General features: G+C 29.1%; 2 protein-coding genes across 2 annotated transcripts; one reads left to right on the top strand and one right to left on the bottom strand.

Moving 5' to 3' along the window:
• The first annotated feature begins 883 nt into the window (after positions 1-883).
• Positions 884-5,826, top strand: LOC101511666 (polygalacturonase QRT2). Its single transcript, XM_004499832.4, has 9 exons — positions 884-1,190; positions 1,454-1,579; positions 1,723-1,890; positions 2,604-2,624; positions 2,732-2,939; positions 3,451-3,532; positions 3,625-3,733; positions 5,184-5,300; positions 5,425-5,826. The coding sequence occupies exons 1-9, from the start codon at positions 975-977 to the stop codon at positions 5,644-5,646; spliced, it is 1,269 nt and encodes a 422-aa protein (XP_004499889.1). The 5' UTR covers positions 884-974; the 3' UTR covers positions 5,647-5,826.
• A 1,970-nt stretch (positions 5,827-7,796) lies between these two features.
• LOC101511988 (actin-related protein 7) lies at positions 7,797-15,245 on the bottom strand. Its single transcript, XM_004499833.4, has 7 exons — positions 14,931-15,245; positions 14,605-14,835; positions 13,283-13,424; positions 10,340-10,584; positions 8,955-9,138; positions 8,710-8,777; positions 7,797-8,279 (listed from the first exon to the last, which is right to left on the bottom strand). The coding sequence occupies exons 1-7, from the start codon at positions 15,006-15,008 to the stop codon at positions 8,127-8,129; spliced, it is 1,101 nt and encodes a 366-aa protein (XP_004499890.1). The 5' UTR covers positions 15,009-15,245; the 3' UTR covers positions 7,797-8,126.
• Positions 15,246-20,845: the final 5,600 nt, after the last annotated feature.

Here is a 20,845-nt window from a genome sequence, read left to right as displayed (position 1 = left end):
AATTAGAAAAAAATTAGTTAAATTAAAATAATATATATATATATATATATATATATATATATATATAATTTAAAATATTTTTGTCACGTCAGAGGAAATTAATTTGTAAATAATAAAAATCAGTATCAGCATTGGATTGTTTTTCTTTAATTTTAGCTTTTTACTTAAATAGTGTCTGATAATAAAATATGATATTATTCCACGTTTGAAAGAAAACATTTTAAAATTAGATTCTACCTGACCAGATTCTATATCCTAATTTTAATTATACGTACGTTAGCAAAATTGATGTCAGTTAGTTTTATCCAATTTAATTTCGTAAGATTGAATGTTACCAAATTTGACCATTTTTTTCAAATGAAAAAAGAAAAAATAAATAATGTCTTTTAATCAAATAGGTAATCTTTGTACCAAAATTATAGAGTCAAATCCAAAATCTATTCTTTATAGTAAGTAATTATGATTTTTATTTATTTATTTATGTAAACACGACACCTACAATATCAATATTTATTATTTAAATGATAATAATTAAATGAATTTTTATTTATAATTTATCAAAATATGGTTATATAGTCAATAGGTAGGACACATGAACAACAAAAGAAGAATGTTCAATTCATAAAATGTTTGGATTGTTGGTAAACAAGCACATAGTGATAGAACTAGAAAATAACTAACCCAAATTTAATATTTTTATTTTTTCAAATTCTGGTAACACCCCATCATTGTTTTTTCTTCTAAGTCTCTAGCATCTCAATCCTAAGGAAACTTTGCTTCTATTTTACAATCCATTCTCTCTCTCTAAAATTCAATTCTTATTTTCTCTCGTTAGAAATCAAGCTCCAAATTTTCCTATAAATACCTCTTCCTTTGTCATTTATCAAAAATATATCTATACTATAATCTTTACAACATTTTCATTCCTTCATTTGAGGTTGTTCTTTTTCCCATAAAGTTATAACATAAGAATAATGTATCCACAAAGTTTAGTTCTTTCACTTTTCACCATATTAGTGTCATTTGGCTTGTGTTTTGGCTCTTACATAGTGGAAACAAATTATCAAAATGAACAATTTGGTTTCATGAAAAGGGCTAATCATCAATCTCACGCACCGTTGCAATCTAAAGAAATAATTAATGTTGACGACTATGAAGCCAAAGCTAACGATGGACAAATTGATAACGAGGTAACTTAGAAAATAAGATGAGATATATTTATATGTATGTGATGAAATTTTAGTGCATTAAGATATATTTATATGTATGTCATGATATTTTACATTGTGAAAATTTAGAGTTTTATACAAGTGATGCAATTGTAACTGGAAAAAATTTGTATTTGATATTCAAGTATCCAAGACCATTTGAATTGAGTTACCAATCTTTTCTTCTTTAATTTGTGTCATTTTCTTACTCAAAATAAAAAAAAATTGTCACTTTTGCACTTTAGGCATTTGAAAAGGCATGGAATGAGGCATGTTCTAAAGGAGGTGTTCTTGTGGTACCTCAAAATAGTGTCTATCATCTAAAGCCAATAATATTTTCAGGGCCATGTCAACCCAATACTGAATTAAAGGTAAGATACTACATTATAGCAACATTTATTTAGTGGAAAATTAAAGTGATTTAATTATATTAATAACCTTAATGTGCACTTAAGTATTGATTAACTAATTAATTGTAAATGTTATGAGTTTAATTACTGTTTCATTATGTTAGATCTATGGAACAATCAAAGCATGGCCTAAAATATCAGCATATGAAAAAGATAGAAGTCTTTGGATTATGTTTGATAATGTCACAAATCTCATAGTTGATGGTGGTGGCACCATTGATGGCAATGGAAGAATATGGTGGGAGAATTCTTGCAAAGTCAACGAAAGCCTCGTATGATTTTGACTCAAATTCTTATTAGCTCGTTTATTTAATCCATAGATTTGTTTAGTTAAGAGAAAAAATAATGTTTTTCTTTGATTTTTTTTATGAATATTGTTTAGTGAAACAAAAATTTATGTATATTTTTTTACAAGAAAATTATTTTATATGTAAAACATAAAAAACTAACTTATAGTTGATGTCAATATTTTTATTTAAATCTTTAAAAATAAATTAGTTAGCGGAACGAAAATGTGGGTATAAGGAAAATAAGAAACATTTAAAAAAATACCTCATCCGTTGTTTAAAAATGTTTGACTTGTATAATAATAAATTTTAAAGCAATTAAAATAAGTGATGGTGATATGTTGACAATATAAAATATTTGAAATACATGCAAATAAAACTCTTCTTTTAAATTTAAAAATAATGTATATTTCAATAATCGTTTATTATTAGTTTATTTTTGGTTAGTGGTTTGAATTTTAATGAATCAATATATATGGAATTTTTTTTCAACTACGATATATGGTATATTTTCCACCAGGTTTTTATCTTCTTGTTTCCTTTATTTTAATATATTTGATCATATAAAAAACTATGCAGGGAAAGACATATATATATGGAAATATCCTATATCCAAATATATATTTCTTCTCATTTTAATTTTATTAGGATTTTATAATACTAACTTTGATTTCTTTATTCTCCTTTTTGTTTCACAGCCATGCAAACCGGCACCAACTGTAAGTTAAATATGCATTTTATTTTATTTTATGTTCTATTACATGCTCTGTTTCCATACAAATGGTTATTTAATTTAATTATTGGAAAAAATTTGTTGCATATATAGGCTGTGACTTTCAATGAATGCAACAACTTGAGAGTGGAAAACATGAAGTTCAAAAATGCACAACAAATGCATATAAGGTTTCAGCATTGCAATAATGTTGGGGCTTCAAATCTAATAGTAAAAGCACCAGGGCACAGCCCCAACACTGATGGAATTCATGTCACACATTCACAAAATGTTATCATAAGCAATAGCATCATTGGGACAGGTAAAAATAAAAAAATAAAAAAATGTTTTAAGTATATTATATTTAAATTAAATTTAAATCTTACTTATTCTTAATTAATAGGTAAGCTATTTAATTTAATTAACATGTATTGTCAGATATTTTACGATAAACTAATAATATCTTACCATAATTTTATATTATAATATTATATACTAAAATATTTTTGTAAATTACTGTACGATGAGAAATTATTAGGCAACTTTCTAAAATAGAAATTAATTAAATCCATCAAAGCTCATTAGATTGTAAAACAAACATGCATGAATTTCTAATCAAAAGATTATATGGTATCAATTTTTTATTAAAAGAAATGTATCATTTTCATATTTTCTAAGAATGAAAATGAATAAAATTTATATAGAAACAAATTATAAGACAAAAAAATCTTATTTTTAGAGGTAAACAACATATCTAATCCAACCCAAAAAATGAATCAAAAGTTAATAGAATTTTAAATTTTCTAATTTTTTTCCTCACTATTGTATTGAAGGTGATGATTGTATTTCAATAGTAAGTGGGTCCAAAAATATTCGAGCCACAGATATTATTTGTGGGCCAGGACATGGAATCAGGTTCAATATTCTCTTAGTTGAAGTTTTTAATTTTTCAATGAATTTTACATTTATTGGTTAAAAATGTTGATATGGTAATTATTGTTTTATAGCATTGGAAGTTTAGGAGAAGGTAACTCAGAAGCTAAAGTGTCCAATGTGCAAGTGAACAGAGCTACATTTAAAGGAACCACTAATGGAGTTAGAATAAAGACTTGGCAGGTAAATAAATTAACCACTTTATAACTTTGAAACGGTTTAATATAATAAAGGCTCATTTATAAAATAGTATAAAGTACAAAAATTGGAATTGAAGTTACCCACTTAATTTAATTTTTAGTTTTACCAATGTTCTCTTAAGGCCTTCAAGAATACATGATTATTAAACTTTATGTTCATTGAGGGCCAATTTTGGTGCATTAGCACTATATTGGGAAGTTGACCAATGATACATAGATTGATAAATGGGGCAATAGTGCATTGTGACAAATTACAATTATTTATATGAAAATTTTAGAAAAAAATATAGTTAAAATCAAATATTTTTAATAATTTTATCATTAAAATTGATTAAAAATAAAATAAATTTACATTAACAATGTAAATAAAATAAATTCTTTAAAAAAATCATATTTGTATATTTTAATAAAATAGTTTGCAGTATATAAGACTATGATGTGCTTAAAACACAGTTGCAATCTAAAACTCTACTTTTTGAGGCTTTGATCTCCTATATAGGACCATGTGTGGACAAGTTTAATTTGGTTGATTATCATTTCTAACTAACAAAAAGTTTGACTTTTAATACTTTAACTAAGTTTGGCATGTTTTCAGTGTACTAATTCCTAACCATATTACTTTAAACAAGTCAACAACATTTTATATAAAAATTAAAAAAATAAAATTTTTGTTGTTCAACCTTCTTTAGTCCTTCTTCTTAACTAATTTGAACCAGCAATACATTATATTATAATTTCATTTGTTTTACGTGGAATGGCATGATAATTGGGATGGTAATATTCTTTTTGAGCAATTGGAGAAAATTCATTTGGCATTTATTATAATGTATTGCTTACATTGTTTAATATTATATACTCGTTCATGTTGTCAAATTGTCTATAGTCATAAAGGGTTGAACTATTTACCATAGCGATAGTTTCATTAGATAGTTTAAAAGCTTTTTCTTATTTAAAAAAAAAATTAACAAATTTTAGATATGTCCATACTTGATGAACATTAACTTTGACCATAAGATTTCATTTTAAAATTTAGATGACTAAATATAGAAATCATTTCAATATTATATGTGTGAAATAACATATTATACTTATCCAAGTTCAAATTCTTTATAACTTAACAAAAGTTAAGAGATTTTTATTAATTGAATGATTGTTTACTGGTAAAGGACTAAATTTAGACAATTCTAAAGTATAGAAATCATATTAAAAACTTCAAAATTTATGTGGTTGGATATACTAAATTAATCACTTCAAAATTACATTAAAATATAGTAAGCATTCTCCGAAATGATTTAAATATATATATATATATATATGTATATTCTTCATAGTAATATAGTAGGGCAGTAATTTTGAAATATAAGTTTTTTTTTTTTTTTATAAGTGTTTTAGTTATGATATCTTATGTTTCATATTATATTATCTCAACACAGGGAGGTTCTGGCTATGCAAAAGACATCAAATTTATCAACATAGCTATGCAAAATGTGACAAATCCCATAATCATAGATCAAAACTATTGTGACCAGAAAAAGGCATGTCATGAGCAGGTGATTGCTTTTAAATGTCTTGAGTTCTTTATTTTTTAAATTTATTACTATTAAAAAATAGAATTAACAAAATTAGAGGCAAATTTCATTTTAATCCCTCTTAAAAATCATGGTCAAATTGCAGGACTCAGCAGTAGAATTGAGCAACGTTGTGTACCAAAACATTAAAGGAACAAGTGCTTCAGAAGTGGCAATCAAATTTGAATGTAGCAAAACTGTCCCATGCAAAGGAATTCATGTGCAAGATGTGATTTTAACACCACAAGGTTGTAATGGCACCATTGCAACATGTGAGAATGTTAGATTTACAAACAGTGGAATGTTCTATCCTAAATGTCATTCTTGAAGGAAGAAGGAAGAATCACAATTGTTAGGATTTGTATATACAAAATTATTTATCCAGATTCGTCAAAGAAAAATTAGTTATTCAGATTTTGGCACAATAATATACTTGTTATTCAAAAAAATATTAAACAATGATTTAATAACATAAACATATGGTATTGTTTATGCTGATTTTTGGAAACTAGTGTATTTTTTCAGTTTAATATGATCGTTTAGAAATTAATAAGAAAAGAAATATCTTTCAGCTTAGTTTCTGTGAGTCATCCTATTGCTCATATAATCTTGATTTTAGGATTTTGAAGGTATAATATTTAAAAGGGTTAAATACTTTTAGTCCATCATAAAACAAAACATATTTAATTTTCATTTAACTTTATAAATTTTAAATGACTTTGTTGCAATAATGTTTAGAATATTATAAAAATATCATCCACAAAAATTTAAAATTTTTTAACTTTAAATAAATTAAATATGAATTTTTAAATGTTAAAATATCAAGATAAAAGTAATGAAAATATAGACTTAGAAATTAAATTTTGAATTTTGTTTTTTTAGAAAAACTTTTTATAATATCATAAATATATATGAAAAAATCATTAATAAATATACATTGCCTCAAGAGCATGTACTAAAGCTGCATGTAGGGATGGGAATAGGTCAGTCCGACTAACAAGGGCCTACAGTCTAGTCTACATCAGACCTAGGTTAGAGTAGACTTTTTTCTTAAATAGATAAGGTCAAAGCTTCTAAAAACACCTATTGAATTAAAAATGTCAGACTACAGGCTACACAATAAGCCTTTTAGACTTATTAGGCTGGTCTATTTAAATAAATATAAATAATTTTTTTTATTACTATAATTATTAAATTAAATTTCAATCTTTTTGTTATATATTCATCTTTTAGTAATTTACTCATATTAACCTCATTTAATTTTTGACATATTTAAATGTTTTATTATAAAATATAATTTAAGTATAATGTATATAAAGTCATATTCTTCAAAATGTGATGTTACATATCAAAATAGAACTTGATTTCATTGACATATTAACTCTTTAATCTATTTAAGATATATTTGATTACTTATTCAAAAATGTTAAAATGAAATAGGTTTTTAAATAGGCTAACAAACTATACCAAACTTCTATCAAAGTCAGACTCAGGCCTAAAAAGTAAACCTATGATAGGTCACAGGTCAGGCTTATGCCTATAATTTTTTTACAAATCCATGCCTAGCTTGGCCCAGCCTATTCCCACCTCTATCCAGCCTATTCCCACCTCTATCCAGAGGCGGATCTTCTCGGGCACATAGGTGGCAACGGCTACCCCAAAGTCCCCAATAATTTTTAAAAAAATACTACTATTTTTTTTGTTTGAGTAATGCTATTGAAACATAATTTGATACAAAATGAGACACAAATACAATAATGTGTATTGGAATACAAATACAAAACATGATTATCTTTATTTTACACAATATTGCATTGTGTCGTATTTTGTTTTAAGTTTTGTGTTTCAATAACATTACTTTTTTTATAAGATACATTTAACTTATAATTTGATCAACAAAAATTGATCTATTTGATCCATAACATAAATCAAATACATCAATTTTTATTGATCAAATTATAACTCAAATGTCTATTATAAAAAATAAAATAAAATAGGGAATTATTTATAAAAAATTAAAAAACCAACTACTATAATTATAACATAAACTAAAATTTTCAACCTAATTCCAACTATCCGTTCCGCCACTGCCTTTAGCTGTGTGCATGATAATTCTGTAAGGACTAAAAATTGTATTTTTATTTTACAAAGACTAAAATTGAAATTTTATAACAACTAAACATATTTAACCCTAACTAAAATTTAGTATGCTTACAAGCATAACAAAAAATAACAATATAACTCGTTCAGTTCAATTTTCTTTTCAAACAATAGAAAAAATGATGTATTCCATTATAGTTTAATTGCAGTTTTGTAATTCTATAACTTCATGTTAGTATCTTTTAAAATGTATATTATGTATTGGTAACCTTATATATCAACTAATTAAACAATATGTTCAACATAGAACAAGAAATAAACAAGCAAAAAAGTGCATGTAGTTAGTAGTAAAAATTGCAAAACTGTGCAAGATGTCACTGAGTACCAAACTTAATCTCTTGCAGGCTCTACTCGAGTACTCGTTACAGGATAAGCAAGCTGTTCTTGCTGCATTACTTGTTTTTATAAAAAAAAATTCAAACTGAGATTTTAGTATTTTACTGAAAACTCTAGATTTGATGGCTAAACACTGGTACACAAATATGATTGAGTTAAGTTAATAACTATAGTTTTTAAAATTACACAAGCACCTGACATCTAGCAAAACTAGCATTTAGAAACTGAAGTCAAATGAAAAGCCTACCACATATGTTATAACACAAGTGCAAAGGAATTAGCTGTTTGAGGATATTGTGCAGAAGCATTCCTTTAGAAGCACTTCCGGTGAACAATGGAAGGTCCATTTTCATCATAGTCTGCCTTAGTAACATGCTGATTTTGAGGAAAAACCACTTTGGCAAGTATGGCACCTCCCACCCATGCAGAATACATGGTTAAATTTTCCGGCATATATTCCGGAGGCTGCGACAAAGCAGAGATTATCCATCAGCAAAAACATAAATTAGAAGATTAAAAATGATAAAGATCATGCAAAAAGAAGTATCTGAAAATAGTTAACAATTACAAAGACTATAATGCCTATGAGACATGTTACATGATTTTCTTTACAAGACTACGAATCCCTTTAAATTAACTTCTTCATAAGCATATATGAAAAAAAAAGAAATATAAAAAGAATCTTGCAATAACTTCAACTTTTTTCAACAATGGCTTCTCATATAACGCGAAATTAACTTCTGCATATCAATTTTTTTAAACCCTCATTTAATTTCTCCATAAACTCGTAAAATATTGTGAGAACTTTTTTAGTAAGTGAAAAACATAAACTTATTTTAACTCTGAAGTTCTCAATGTCACAAGGTGGAAGCTATTTCAAACTAGACAAAGTTACCTTAACCAAGGTAGGTCGAACAGCTGATGAACTTAGCCAAGATTCCTTTTGAAATCTCTCTTCAAAACCTGCAGCAAGAATCATCATTAGCATGTTAGATTGTACAAGTAAAATAACAGCATCCTCATACAGAAAGAGGTCAGATTGCTTTGAGATGACCCTCATCTTATCATTAACAGATTAGAGTTGAAGCTTTGATCAAACTTGTACTAGATTCACCAGAACTAAGAAAAATAACAGTTTACCAGTCATAAAAGAAGTGCCGCCACAAACCACAGTATTTTCTAGAAGTTGCCGATGATTATCAGATGTCACCGTTGAAATAGTACGGACAAGCTGCTCTACAATGCCATGAGCCTCTAAACCCAATAGACTTGGCTGGAATAAAGCCTCACCAACTGTATATCTTTCTCTTCCAATTGTTATCACCTGCACAAGAAAGTTAGTCAAGGTCCGTGGCCTTTCAGATCATCTCGATGATCATACCGTTCAACATGCCAGAAACCAATAACTTGCTATCATTGATCAAACAAAAAAATCTACATGGTACATATTGGATTAACCACATTCTGGTGACAAATCTTTATGAAATATAATATAACTATGCATCAATTTTAATTACTTCCATATATAGAAGAAACAGATTTAGGCCTGAAGTAATCTTCAATTTAGTTTCCTTAATGATAATCTCCTCAACACATCTAGACATAAAATAATAATAAATGTTGAGATTTGAGACTTGCAACTTGAAATAGTTTCATATTTCAAAATTCAAATAACTAAATAGAATCTTAAATATCCTCCACCAATTCAATCTAATGTTTTCTGATGAAAAGCTAGTAGAAAACTGGCAGAGATGTTCATAAAAAAAATCCAGTTCAGACACATTAGAATGAAAGAAAACTTTACATGACAAGCCAAAAACTTAGGGGGTGTTTGTTTTATGGTTAGAAAAATAATTCCAGGAATGTGGATGTTATAAATATAGATCCCTATGTTTGTTACAAAGTTAGAAAATTAATTCCAAGAAATAAAACATTACAAGGAACAAAATAACTTCCCACTTACCCATGAATATGTTCCCAAGAAAATGGGTGGGAAATGAAAGTTCCCATGAAGGTGGGAATAAACTTTTGGTAACTACCTTTTTCCATTCTTACAAATAACTCCAAGGAACGTGATTAGTATTAACCAAACACAATTTTTATAAAATACCCGGGAATAAAATTCCCATTGTTATTTTCTAGGAAAGCTATTCCTGGGAGTAGAATTTCCAACCGTGAAACAAACGCCCCCTTAAGGTTTGACGTTGATAAGGAATTAAATAGAATGTATTCCAAGGTAACAAACGTCATCCACCTCCTCTCATTTGCTCAAACTTTGTTTAAATCAAGAATAACAATAAAAGATAAACCCTACTCTCGCCTTATTGATTCAACTCATCCTCCCTTTCATTTTTATTTGCTTCCCAGTTCCCACTGCCATAACTAGTGTTAACTCACCATTTGTGGGACCTAGAGAAGCACAAACTTGATTGAATAAAAGAACCGACCAAACATAAAACCAATAAGAAGTAAATCAGCAATTATCTTATTAAGTCATAACTATTAAAGATGAATAAAAGGAAGACCTGTCCATCAGGAAGGGTATGCGTCTCCACGGGACAAGAATTTTCAGTCTTCTGGTAAGCTAAGTCATCTTCAGCACAACATGAATATTGCTGTTTTATTTTCTCAACATCAGAAATGCTGATATTCACTAGCGGATTGGATTTGCCAAGTTCTTGAGCCAGAAAATTAGTTAGATCGGTACCTCCAAACTCAAATCTTCTTGAGGCAATGTGGTTAACCGCACCCTCAATCACTGGAGCAATATCTGGTCACAAAATCCAAATAAAATAAAGTTACACAGAACAACCGATAAAATATCAAGAGCAAAATCTCTTATAATAATAGAAAGTCAAATTGGGCAGAATCTCTTATAATAATAGAAAATCAACTTTTGGGTATTGTTATCTTGTTGGGTGGAATCTCATTTGGTGGAAAAACAAAAAGTTTATTTGCAAAATCAAATGTGGAAGTAGGTTATCAAGCAATGGCTATTTGCAAACTTAAATGGTTTAAAGTTTAAACAACTACTTCAAAAACTGAAGCTTGCAAAATAGGCTTTAAGCTATGATATTCATTTGTGACAAGGAAACAATCTTGCAACCTATATCCAACTCGAATGAACGAGCTAACCAAGCATATAGCAATTGAATATTATATCGTCCAAGAAAATGTCATATACAAGCAAATTATCATTTTCTACCTTGTTGCGAATTCCAAATATCAACTAGTAAACATCTTCCTAAGTTTCTTCAGGGTCCAATTTAATACATATGTAACAAGTTTCATGCATACATTTATGTACCAGCTTTAGGGGAAGTATTGATATTCTTTGATTTGTTTGATGCCTTTTGCTGAAGACAGATATATCAATCTCTAAAATTGAGGGATTTTAAACTACATGTAATCTATGTTTATGAATATAAATCCATGAGGCATTCAATTACATTAACTAATACAGACCCTAAGCACGAAGCATCCGATTCTTTTCACATAATTATGAAGATAATGAAGAACCAGGGAATTAAACAAATAAATATTAAAAAAAGATGGGGTATGCAATTGTAAGCAATAGGCCAATTTTAAGGATTTTGACATATAGAAAGCACATCAAACATACCACCAGTTAAATGCAATACTTATTCATAAATTCTAACAGTTAAAGTTGTGGAATTTTAGATAAAAGGAGGAGAAAAAATAATAAGGGTTTGAATATTATTGATAATAGTTTTATGCTAATTTGATTACAAAAGACTCAATACTAATCTCTATTTATAGAGAAACATAGACTCAATCCTAAATCAGGAATAAATCATAATAATAATGAGAGATATTCTAAGATATCTCTATGATTATAAATTGATCCTAAGAAATAACTCAAGATACTCTAATATAATATAATAGATATTATAAGATATTTTCTAATATTCTAACACTCCCCCTCAAGCTAAAGCTTACTAAGTTTTAACTTGTTACAAGAAAATAATGTTTTGCTCTGCAAAATAATAAAAATGATGGAAAAGCAATGCAGTGATGCAGGTGAAGTCGGAGAGAATTGCTATAAATATAGCCTAACCAGATAGCTGATATGATCATTAGCCTGAGAGAAATTCACGGCAAACAATTGAACAAAGCAAGGTCCGTTCTTCTAAAAACAGCATTTAGAAGCTTCAAACCAATAATATTGGAGAGGCGTGCTTCAAGGAGAGAAAGGCAAGGCTAGTACATCTGAGACAAAGATGGGGCCAATGCATCTGGGACAAACTGTCATGCTAAAGTGTGAGTCATGAAAATAAAAGACATCATCATAATGACCATCAATGGAAAAAGAAGTCATCACTAATATGATTCTGTTAGGATATACAAATAGGGATAATTAGGAGTTTGTTAGTAGTTGTGTTCCTAGGTTGTTAGCAGTGGTATAGGTGTATCTGCTTTGGTGTTTCTATTATTAGTTAGTTATCTAGGACCTTCTTGGGTTCCTAGCAGATTCATCTATGGGAAAAGGGACACCACCAGAATGATCGTCGGTGGGAATAGAAGCCACTGTTATAATCTATTAGTAAGAACTAAATTGCATGACAAACACCAAAGAGGAAGCAGCGCGACTCTAATGAAACGAAACCATGATCAATCAACGGAGTGAGAAAATGCATCCAAAACAGGAGAGACAATGGTTGTTTCGGAAAACTTGCTGGAAAACTTTTCCAACAGCGACAGCAGATGGAAGGCAGCAATAGACGGCGGATCTTGGAGGCACATGAGCGTGGTGGAGCAACTTTTGACCTAAAAAAATCTTAGTTGTGTAGATTGGGAGATTCAACACACAATGGAAGTAGGTGTAATTGTAGCTCAAAACTAGAATACGAGGGTAGATTCGAAAGTTCGAGGTTGAGGCGCAATTGGCCGACCAAGCATCAACTGAGAGGGGTCAAAACATGTCGTCGCATGTTGTGGAGACGGCGGCGCGTGAGATCTACTCGCATGAGAGATTAGCAGCGCGTGAGAGCGCATGGGACGGCTTTTGGCGACGCGCTTTCAAGCATGATCTAATCTGGAGATGACGATGTTGTTCACAGGAAAATTCGCTGGAAATAGTGGTAGTAGCGAACTGAACGGAAAACGAGTGAAATAGGCTCTAGATACCATGTTGAAGTTGTGAGATTTTAGATAACAGGAGGAGAAAAAATAATAAAAGTTTGAATATTATTGATAGTAGTTTTATGCTAACTTGATTACAAAAGACTCAATACTAATATCTATTTATAGAGAAACATAGACTCCATCCTAAATTAGGAATAAATCATAATAATAATGAGAGATATTCTAAGATATCTCTATGATTATAAATTGATCCTAGGGAATAACTCAAGATACTCTAATATAATATAATAGATATTATAAGATATTTTCTAATATTCTAACACTAACAATCTTGAAATCCCCACTCATTCAAATTTGGATACCTATTTTTCCATGACCAATATCAACTGTGCATCCAGAGATCCTTCCCACAGCATAGAGAGACAACACTGCCTGTTCCGATGCATAAAACCCTGATATGTTGAATGTTTCAAACATTAGTTGCACTAACTGTTCTTTGTTAGCCTGGAAAACAATAATATAAACATCTGTTAAAAGAAAAATCTGTATAATAATACACATCAAAAGAAAATTATTGCCACCCCCAATTTCATTTTCAAGGAAAGACTGCAAGAGTATATAAAAACAAAACAACTCAGTGCCTAATTAGATAAATCATAAGCAGTGAACAAAAACATTCCTAAGAAGAAAACATACACAAAAATAATATCAAAATCATCTAGGATCATCATATAGTAAAGTCAGGTAACCTAGGAGACAAATGGTATAATGCACAAGCAAACTTACACAATCCAGTTATGCATTAAGAACCTAAGGTGTAAATAAGTACTCATTTGAATAAGTTTGTTAACTGTAGTCAGAAATTATTATTGAAAAATAATAATATTCACTGACTATGTAAACATATTTTAGATAGACATGCAATTATATTTCATTATTTGTAGACAGATATTAAGAAAGAAGTAATATCATTATGTGGCAAGAGCCAAAATGGTGAAACATGATCTGACACGTGTTTAACGTTTTAGTGTATATAAACAGTAACTGCAATGACTTAATTTCACAGCCTTTCTGTGAGTATAGAATATAACTCTCGAAAAGCTCTGCTGTACGAAAGCAGTGATAGCTTGTTCAGCGCCAACTAAGCACCGGTTAGTTAGGTTAGGCTTCTGCCAGCCTGTTTTATTCCACCTGGCACTAGCTATTTCTAACAGTTACAAACTGTGTTAAAGTTAGTTAGAGTGAGTAAACACTAGTAATCTGAAACTGTCCGTTCAGATTTGAGAATTCAATATTCAACTCTGTTTTTCTTCTCCCTAATAACCTTAAATCTGTAACACAGCATTAAAACCCAAAATAATCTCATCAAAGCATGAACAAGACCTGTGTTAGCACCGACACTTCACATTGAATGTGTGTCTAGTATCTGAGACATGTCGTTGTCTAACACTGACACAACACTAACACAAGTGTTACACTCAATCACTTCTATTTTCTCAAAATATTACCGGTGGCTATATGTCATTGTTGTTTCCATGTTTGCGTCGATGATTCACATAACAAAATTATTCGCAAGTTCACATTGCAGTAAAAAAAATTCACACAAGCTGAACATAAGATAAATAAAAAGGAGCCTTCAAAAAGCATTAAATTAACAAACAAAAAAAATCCTGAAAATAAAAACCTTTGGGGTACAAAGTGGATCCGTAAACAATATTTGTCCTTCATTGCCAATTTCCCATCCAAGTCCAGTATACAAAACATAATGCAACAAATCCTCCATAGCATCCCAATCTCTAACATAACCTCGCACCACCGGATCAACAGAAACCTCATCCACCACTAACTGACCACTACCATCATCATCCACTGATGATTTATCATCAACCATTCGCTTCATCTGGCTAGGAATTATCTAACCAACACAAACACACACACAACAACAACAATTAGGAACAGTTTTTTCTTTGTTTTTGAGAAATGAAAATGAGAATGGAAAATTGTCATTACCATAGCGGGAGTTTGATCAGGAATTGCGAAACCGGCTTTGAGGAGGTAGGAGCCGGCGTCGATTACTGCTGCTTCCATGGCTGTGAAGCGGAGGAAGCAAAACCCTAACCCTAGGTTTTGGTTAGTGAAAGGGGGTTGAGTGTATAGTGAAAAGTAGCGAGGTGGTTGATGCAACTCGAAGAAATGAAGAAGAAGATTGCAGTTAAATTATTTAGCGGGATTGAATTTGAATTGTGCTGTGTTTTCGTGGTTAGCTTTTGTGTATTTCCCTTTTGTTTTGTAAAGGTGGATGGGAATTTTGCTCATACATTACATTTACTTTTTTGTATTTGGTTTTTATTTTATTCTATTTATTATTATTTACTTTATTTACTATTTATATTTATAGTGTACATATACGCTTCTTCAGTTTTAGAATAAATGTATCATTTATCATCTTTTTTTAAAAAAAATTATTTGTCATCGTTAATATAAAATTAATTATTTTTTAATTAATAAATTTTTATTAATTGTATCTAAAATTATAAAAAAAAAAATTCATTAATTATAATTAATAAAGATATTTAAGTAAATAAATTTTATTTTATCATTAAAATCAACATAATTAATTATTTTTTAAGAAGTGTGTTCTACCTAAATAAAATATGTAATATGAGACTGAGAGAGTATATATTAATATTAAGTTTAATTATTTATATGTTGATAAGCCTAGTTTAACTAAAGATTGGAAGAATAATAAACTTTAACTAAAGACAAATTGTTCGGTAAAACTCAACCTTAAATCCTGATTGTAATAATTTTTTCTCGGAATTTACTTATCGAACTCTAAATTATTAGAGTTTCATTCTCTTAAAAATTAGATGGTTAAAACCATGCAACTGAAAAATATCGATCTTACCGTTCAAGACTTTGTTATGATGCAAGTAGGAGTTGTGTCTAATTATAGGGATTTTGATGGGTTGGGTAGATCTAGGATTTATTTTTGAATTTTGGAATTTTAATTTTTCTGGATTTTAGGAGTAACATATGAAGATGAAGATTGAATCACTAGTGAAGAAAGTCATCAAAAGAGGTACACTCAATTTCAAATCTTATAATATTTGCATAGCTTGAATGCAATGATATTATGATTGATTCAATGCTCTTAAAATTGGGAATGCATGTTAAAATTATTGATGCAAATGTGTCTTTGAAGCTTAATTGGATCCACATGTTTAATTCAAGGTTTAAATATGTTTTTTATCGCTAGCAAATCAATCATTTGAATTTTAGTTCTTGTAATTTTTTTTGGTATTTATACCCTTGCAATTTCAAAGAAATTTTAAAAATTCATTGATATTTTTTTTCATTAAAAAATATTGACATGACTAATTTTTACTAGCATAGCACGCTAATACTTTTCTTAACTAGATTAAATTAATTGACCGTGTATTTTTTAATATTTAAATTTGAATAAAAATTCATTAATTAATTTATCATTTAACTAAAAACTTAAAATTAATTAATTAACTAATAAATCAATTAAAAAATATAAAAGCCTATCAATCTTCATCTTCAACTTCAAATTGTTTCTTCCATAACCCACAAATTCTCATATCATAATTTCACCATGTTACTAATCATAGTTTTCTTTTTTTATTACCCTTTTGGACTTCTCTTTTTTCATTATCTCACAAATCACATTTTCCCTTTCTACGATTCCCATATTCCCAATGAATAAATCACGTTTCATCATAATAGGTAAAGTTTTCACCTTTAGTTGTATTAAAAAAGTAATCTGAGGTAAATTTTTCGTCTTTTGCAACGGTGGCTGCCATTTTCGAAAATCCATTAACCTCTTTAAGGCAACAACATTTAGAGAAAGACAACAATGGCTACATCATACCCAAATTCGACATCAATCTCGGTCAATGCTTGAAAGGAAATCTTGATATTCAAGAAGTGAAAAAGGTTCATTATGCATCAGTTGTAGGGAGTCTAATGTATGTTCAAGTATGTATGCATCCAGACATAACATACATTGTGGGAATGTTAGGTAGATACCTAAGTAATTCAAAAATGAATTATTGAAAAACAACCAAACAGTTCTTAGAAATCTGAAGAAGAAAAAAATAAAGGATTATATGCCCACATATAGAAGATCAGACTCTTTGGAGATCATTGTGTATTTTGACTCAAATTTTGTTGGATGTCAAGATAGTAGAAGATCTACTTCTATTTACCGTATGGTGGTGCAATTTTTTAGTGTAGTGCTTAGCAAACTCTTATAACTTCATCCACGCTGGCAATAAAGTTTATAGCATGTTATGAGGCATCAAATCATTGGATTTGATTGAGGAACAGTGTCATTGGACTGCGAATTCTTGAAGGAATTGAAATATCACTTAAGTTCTTTTGTGACAACAAATAAAGAGTATTATACTCCAATAACAATAAGAGTTTGACAAAGTCGAAAAAATTTGACATCAAGTTTCTATTTATAAAGGAGATAATACAAAGTGGACAAATTTCTATAGAACACTTAAGGATAAACTCTATGATAATAGACCCACCCTTTAATAAAGAGCCTTCCAATCAATATATTTCATGAGCACACTACTCACATAGGTTCAATACAACTTGAGGATTCTTTGGTTTAGTGGGAGTTTGTTATTGTTGTAGTGTATGTTCTATGTTCAGAACTATGTATGCATACACTTATGCTTGGATTTTATTTATTTTATTTTTTTTTATCATAAATGAAGTTTTGAATCCAGTCTTTTACACTTTGTATAATAATTTTATGTTTAACGATCTCACTAGAGTTAAACGGATCCATTTGAAAATTGACATGTATAGATCACCATTATGTGATGCTACACATTTCATGATTAATCTATGTCATTTGATTGTGTTAATACGAGTAATCATTGAATAGTTTAGTTATGATTAATATGATGAACACCTCTTTGGTTCTATATATTGATATAACTAGTGGATGAGGTGTTGATATGTCCAAGGTTTATAATAATTATTTTTTAGCTCCTAAAGTTTAGAAGGATACATATGTGATCACTGAGAGATTATTAGAAATTTTGGGCAACACATTTAATATTTAAATATGTTTGGACTATTATGTTAATTAGCCAAATTAAAGTGATATATTTTATATAAGGTTTATGGCTAAAGATATACTTGTCATGGAAAATATTTTATAGATACCATAAATATTATTTCTATTTTTATAATTGGTAGAAATAGAAATAATAAAAGATTGATACTTATGATTCTTCATGAAACAACTTATGATTACTATAAGTGAATGGCTATTGTCCCCAATTGTAGACATCAAAATAATAATAACTCTCTTTATTCCATTAGAGGAGAAAATAAACACAAACTACATAATCTACAATTGGAAAATACTACTTTTTAACATTGAAGATCATTTTTTATCAAGACTTCATGGATTCTTGAGGTACAATTCCACAATAATCTTGAATTCATATGGGATGATAAAATGATTTTGGCTATGGAAATATTTATTGATATTGATATTGTTTATATGGTATTTAAGAATTAGAAATATGTCAATAGAAACAAGTTATCATTTTTTATATTATTTCAACATTAACACCAATAATTATCAAATATCATGAATGAACCAATTATTTATTAAAAGAGCTAAAACCGTAGTAAAACCTAGACAAGTGCAGGAAATACGACATTTCATTTATCTTAAATAGTATCACACCCATGACATAATCATTGTCTATCCCTTACCTAGTTTGATAGTCTCGTACGATGTAAGCATTACAAAGAATTTTAACAATGGAAGATCGACAGTACACAATGAACAAACCTACAATGAAATTTCGTTGTGGCAAATTCGCAACATCAACAAAACGTATTTGAAAAATTATGCACAGTACAAAATTAGCATGACATAATTAATAAAAATATTATAAGTAGAAACATAGTGAAAATGATACAAAAATGATAATCCAGAAGGGTTTAACAAAATATGCAGTCTTTCTATGTTGACCTCACATTAACATTAATATACTAGGGGACTGATTTATTAATAATTAGTCTCAGCACAATTATAAATATTGACAAATTTGTTCATACGATAACCTAAACTTTATGGACAAATCAATCTATAGTGAATTAACATTGATGTATGATCATCGTGAAATGACTACATATACATGTCAAGTCAAAACCAATATTGATAAAAGTTAACGGATGGACCACCGTGAATGATATTTTACAATTTTGATAATGTGTTTGTCAATTTTCAATATGAAGAGTCTATTTCGATTGATCCTTACAATTTCGAGGACTAATTGACTTATTCTCTTTTTTAAAAATATACATAAATTGGCTACTCGTAAGAAACAAGGATATTTGGATTGGATAAGTCGATTCAATTAGATGAACATGGAATAATCAACTCTATCTGATCCAAGTAGCCATTGGAATCATCGTGCCCAAAAAACCAACTAAAAACATGTTAAGTCAATGAAAAATCAAGATAACTAACCAAAAGGAAACACTTTAGCTAGATTTAGCACTGAAAAAGGTTGCCTCCTCCTTTGTATTTGTAGTACCCTAATTTTGTCCAATTTATTTAAAAATAAATCAAAAAGGAAACATATATTAAAAAGGGAAATAAAGTAATTAGGCTCATCAATTTACAATACCAAATCAGTTTACAATTACAATTCTAAAATTAAATCAAATTACAATTACAATCAAATTACAACAAAATATAAAACCAAATTAAATTACAATAAAAATTAGGTCAAACTTTTTCAAATTAAGCCTTTGGCTCTATTTTGTTGTTGTTGTTGCCTCTATGTTTCTGATGTAGTGTTTGGCTCTGTTTTGTTGCTGCCTTTTTGTTTCAGATGCAGTGTCATTGACCTTTGCTGTAACTATTTTGAGAAACATAAAAACATAATTTTTTAAAATCAGTCTTGGTACACATTGTGCATAACAAAAAGACAAAATTTTGAGTTTAAAAAATAAACTAAGGGACAAATTAAAGCTCAGCAACAAAACAAAACAAAACAAATAAGTCAAAACCATCAATGCATTAGAGGTGTAAAAAAAAACGCAGATGATGAGCAAAGGAAATGAAACATCAAACAGGAAATAGATAGATAAGGACCAAGGCAGACCAGAAAACAACTGAACACATAAAAAACTCTATAAATATACCCTATAAAATTTCAAAGAGGGAGAGGATCGGAGACTAACACTACTGATATATAAAAAAAATACATACAGAGAAAGGGAAGGAGAAGAAATCAGAGAGTTGCAGTAATAAACAACAAAAACGAAACATTAAGGTATCTTTCCTTCTTGCTCTTTATCATCATCAAACAATCACTTTTTATTTAAAAAATGGAAGTTTTTGAGAGAAACATAAAACAATTAAAATACAAACCTGTGATGATGTCTGTTTTGCCATCGCTGATGTCAGTGCCGCCATTGTCGTTGTCGGCGCTGCCACCGTCGCTGAGGTTGCCGTCACCTTCCTCACTGTCGCCGAGGTAGCTGTCACCTTCCTCACCATCACAGTTCCTTCATTTCTCTTTCGTTTTCGCATCCTGTTTTTTCTTTCCATCCGCGTTTCTGCCTGGCCGCCTCGTTATCATGTTGGCCGCCTCCTTTCATGTTGGCCGCCTCCTCAATCAAACTAGGGTTCTCTAGTTTTTGTGTTGCCCCCCTCTAATTAGGGTTTGCCATTTTGGACTTTTTGTTTTAAGTTGGTTTGGGCTTGGGTTTCAACAATAAGTAAAACCTGTAGCCCATTTAAGTCTATTTATTTTATTATTATTATTATTATTATTATTATTATTATTATTATTATTATTATTATTATTATTATTATTATTATTATTATTATTATTATTATTATTTATTTT

Source organism: Cicer arietinum, chromosome 5 (assembly GCF_000331145.2).
Source record: "Cicer arietinum cultivar CDC Frontier isolate Library 1 chromosome 5, Cicar.CDCFrontier_v2.0, whole genome shotgun sequence".
NCBI classification, from domain to species: domain Eukaryota; kingdom Viridiplantae; phylum Streptophyta; class Magnoliopsida; order Fabales; family Fabaceae; genus Cicer; species Cicer arietinum.
The sequence above is the reverse complement of the archived record's forward strand: the minus strand, read 5'-3'. Positions and strand labels throughout refer to the sequence as shown.

Excerpts from the sequence above, each read along its gene's own strand:
- LOC101511666 (XM_004499832.4), top strand. The coding sequence starts at position 975 with ATGTATCCACAAAGTTTAGTTCTTTCACTTTTCACCATATTAGTGTCA. Across the intron at positions 1,891-2,603 it reads GCAAAGTCAACGAAAGCCTC|CCATGCAAACCGGCACCAAC; the intron begins GTATGATTTTGA and ends TTTGTTTCACAG. Across the intron at positions 2,940-3,450 it reads CAATAGCATCATTGGGACAG|GTGATGATTGTATTTCAATA; the intron begins GTAAAAATAAAA and ends ATTGTATTGAAG.
- LOC101511988 (XM_004499833.4), bottom strand. The coding sequence starts at position 15,008 with ATGGAAGCAGCAGTAATCGACGCCGGCTCCTACCTCCTCAAAGCCGGT. Across the intron at positions 14,836-14,930 it reads CTGATCAAACTCCCGCTATG|ATAATTCCTAGCCAGATGAA; the intron begins GTAATGACAATT and ends TGTGTTGGTTAG. Across the intron at positions 9,139-10,339 it reads ATACCCTTCCTGATGGACAG|GTGATAACAATTGGAAGAGA; the intron begins GTCTTCCTTTTA and ends TTTCTTGTGCAG.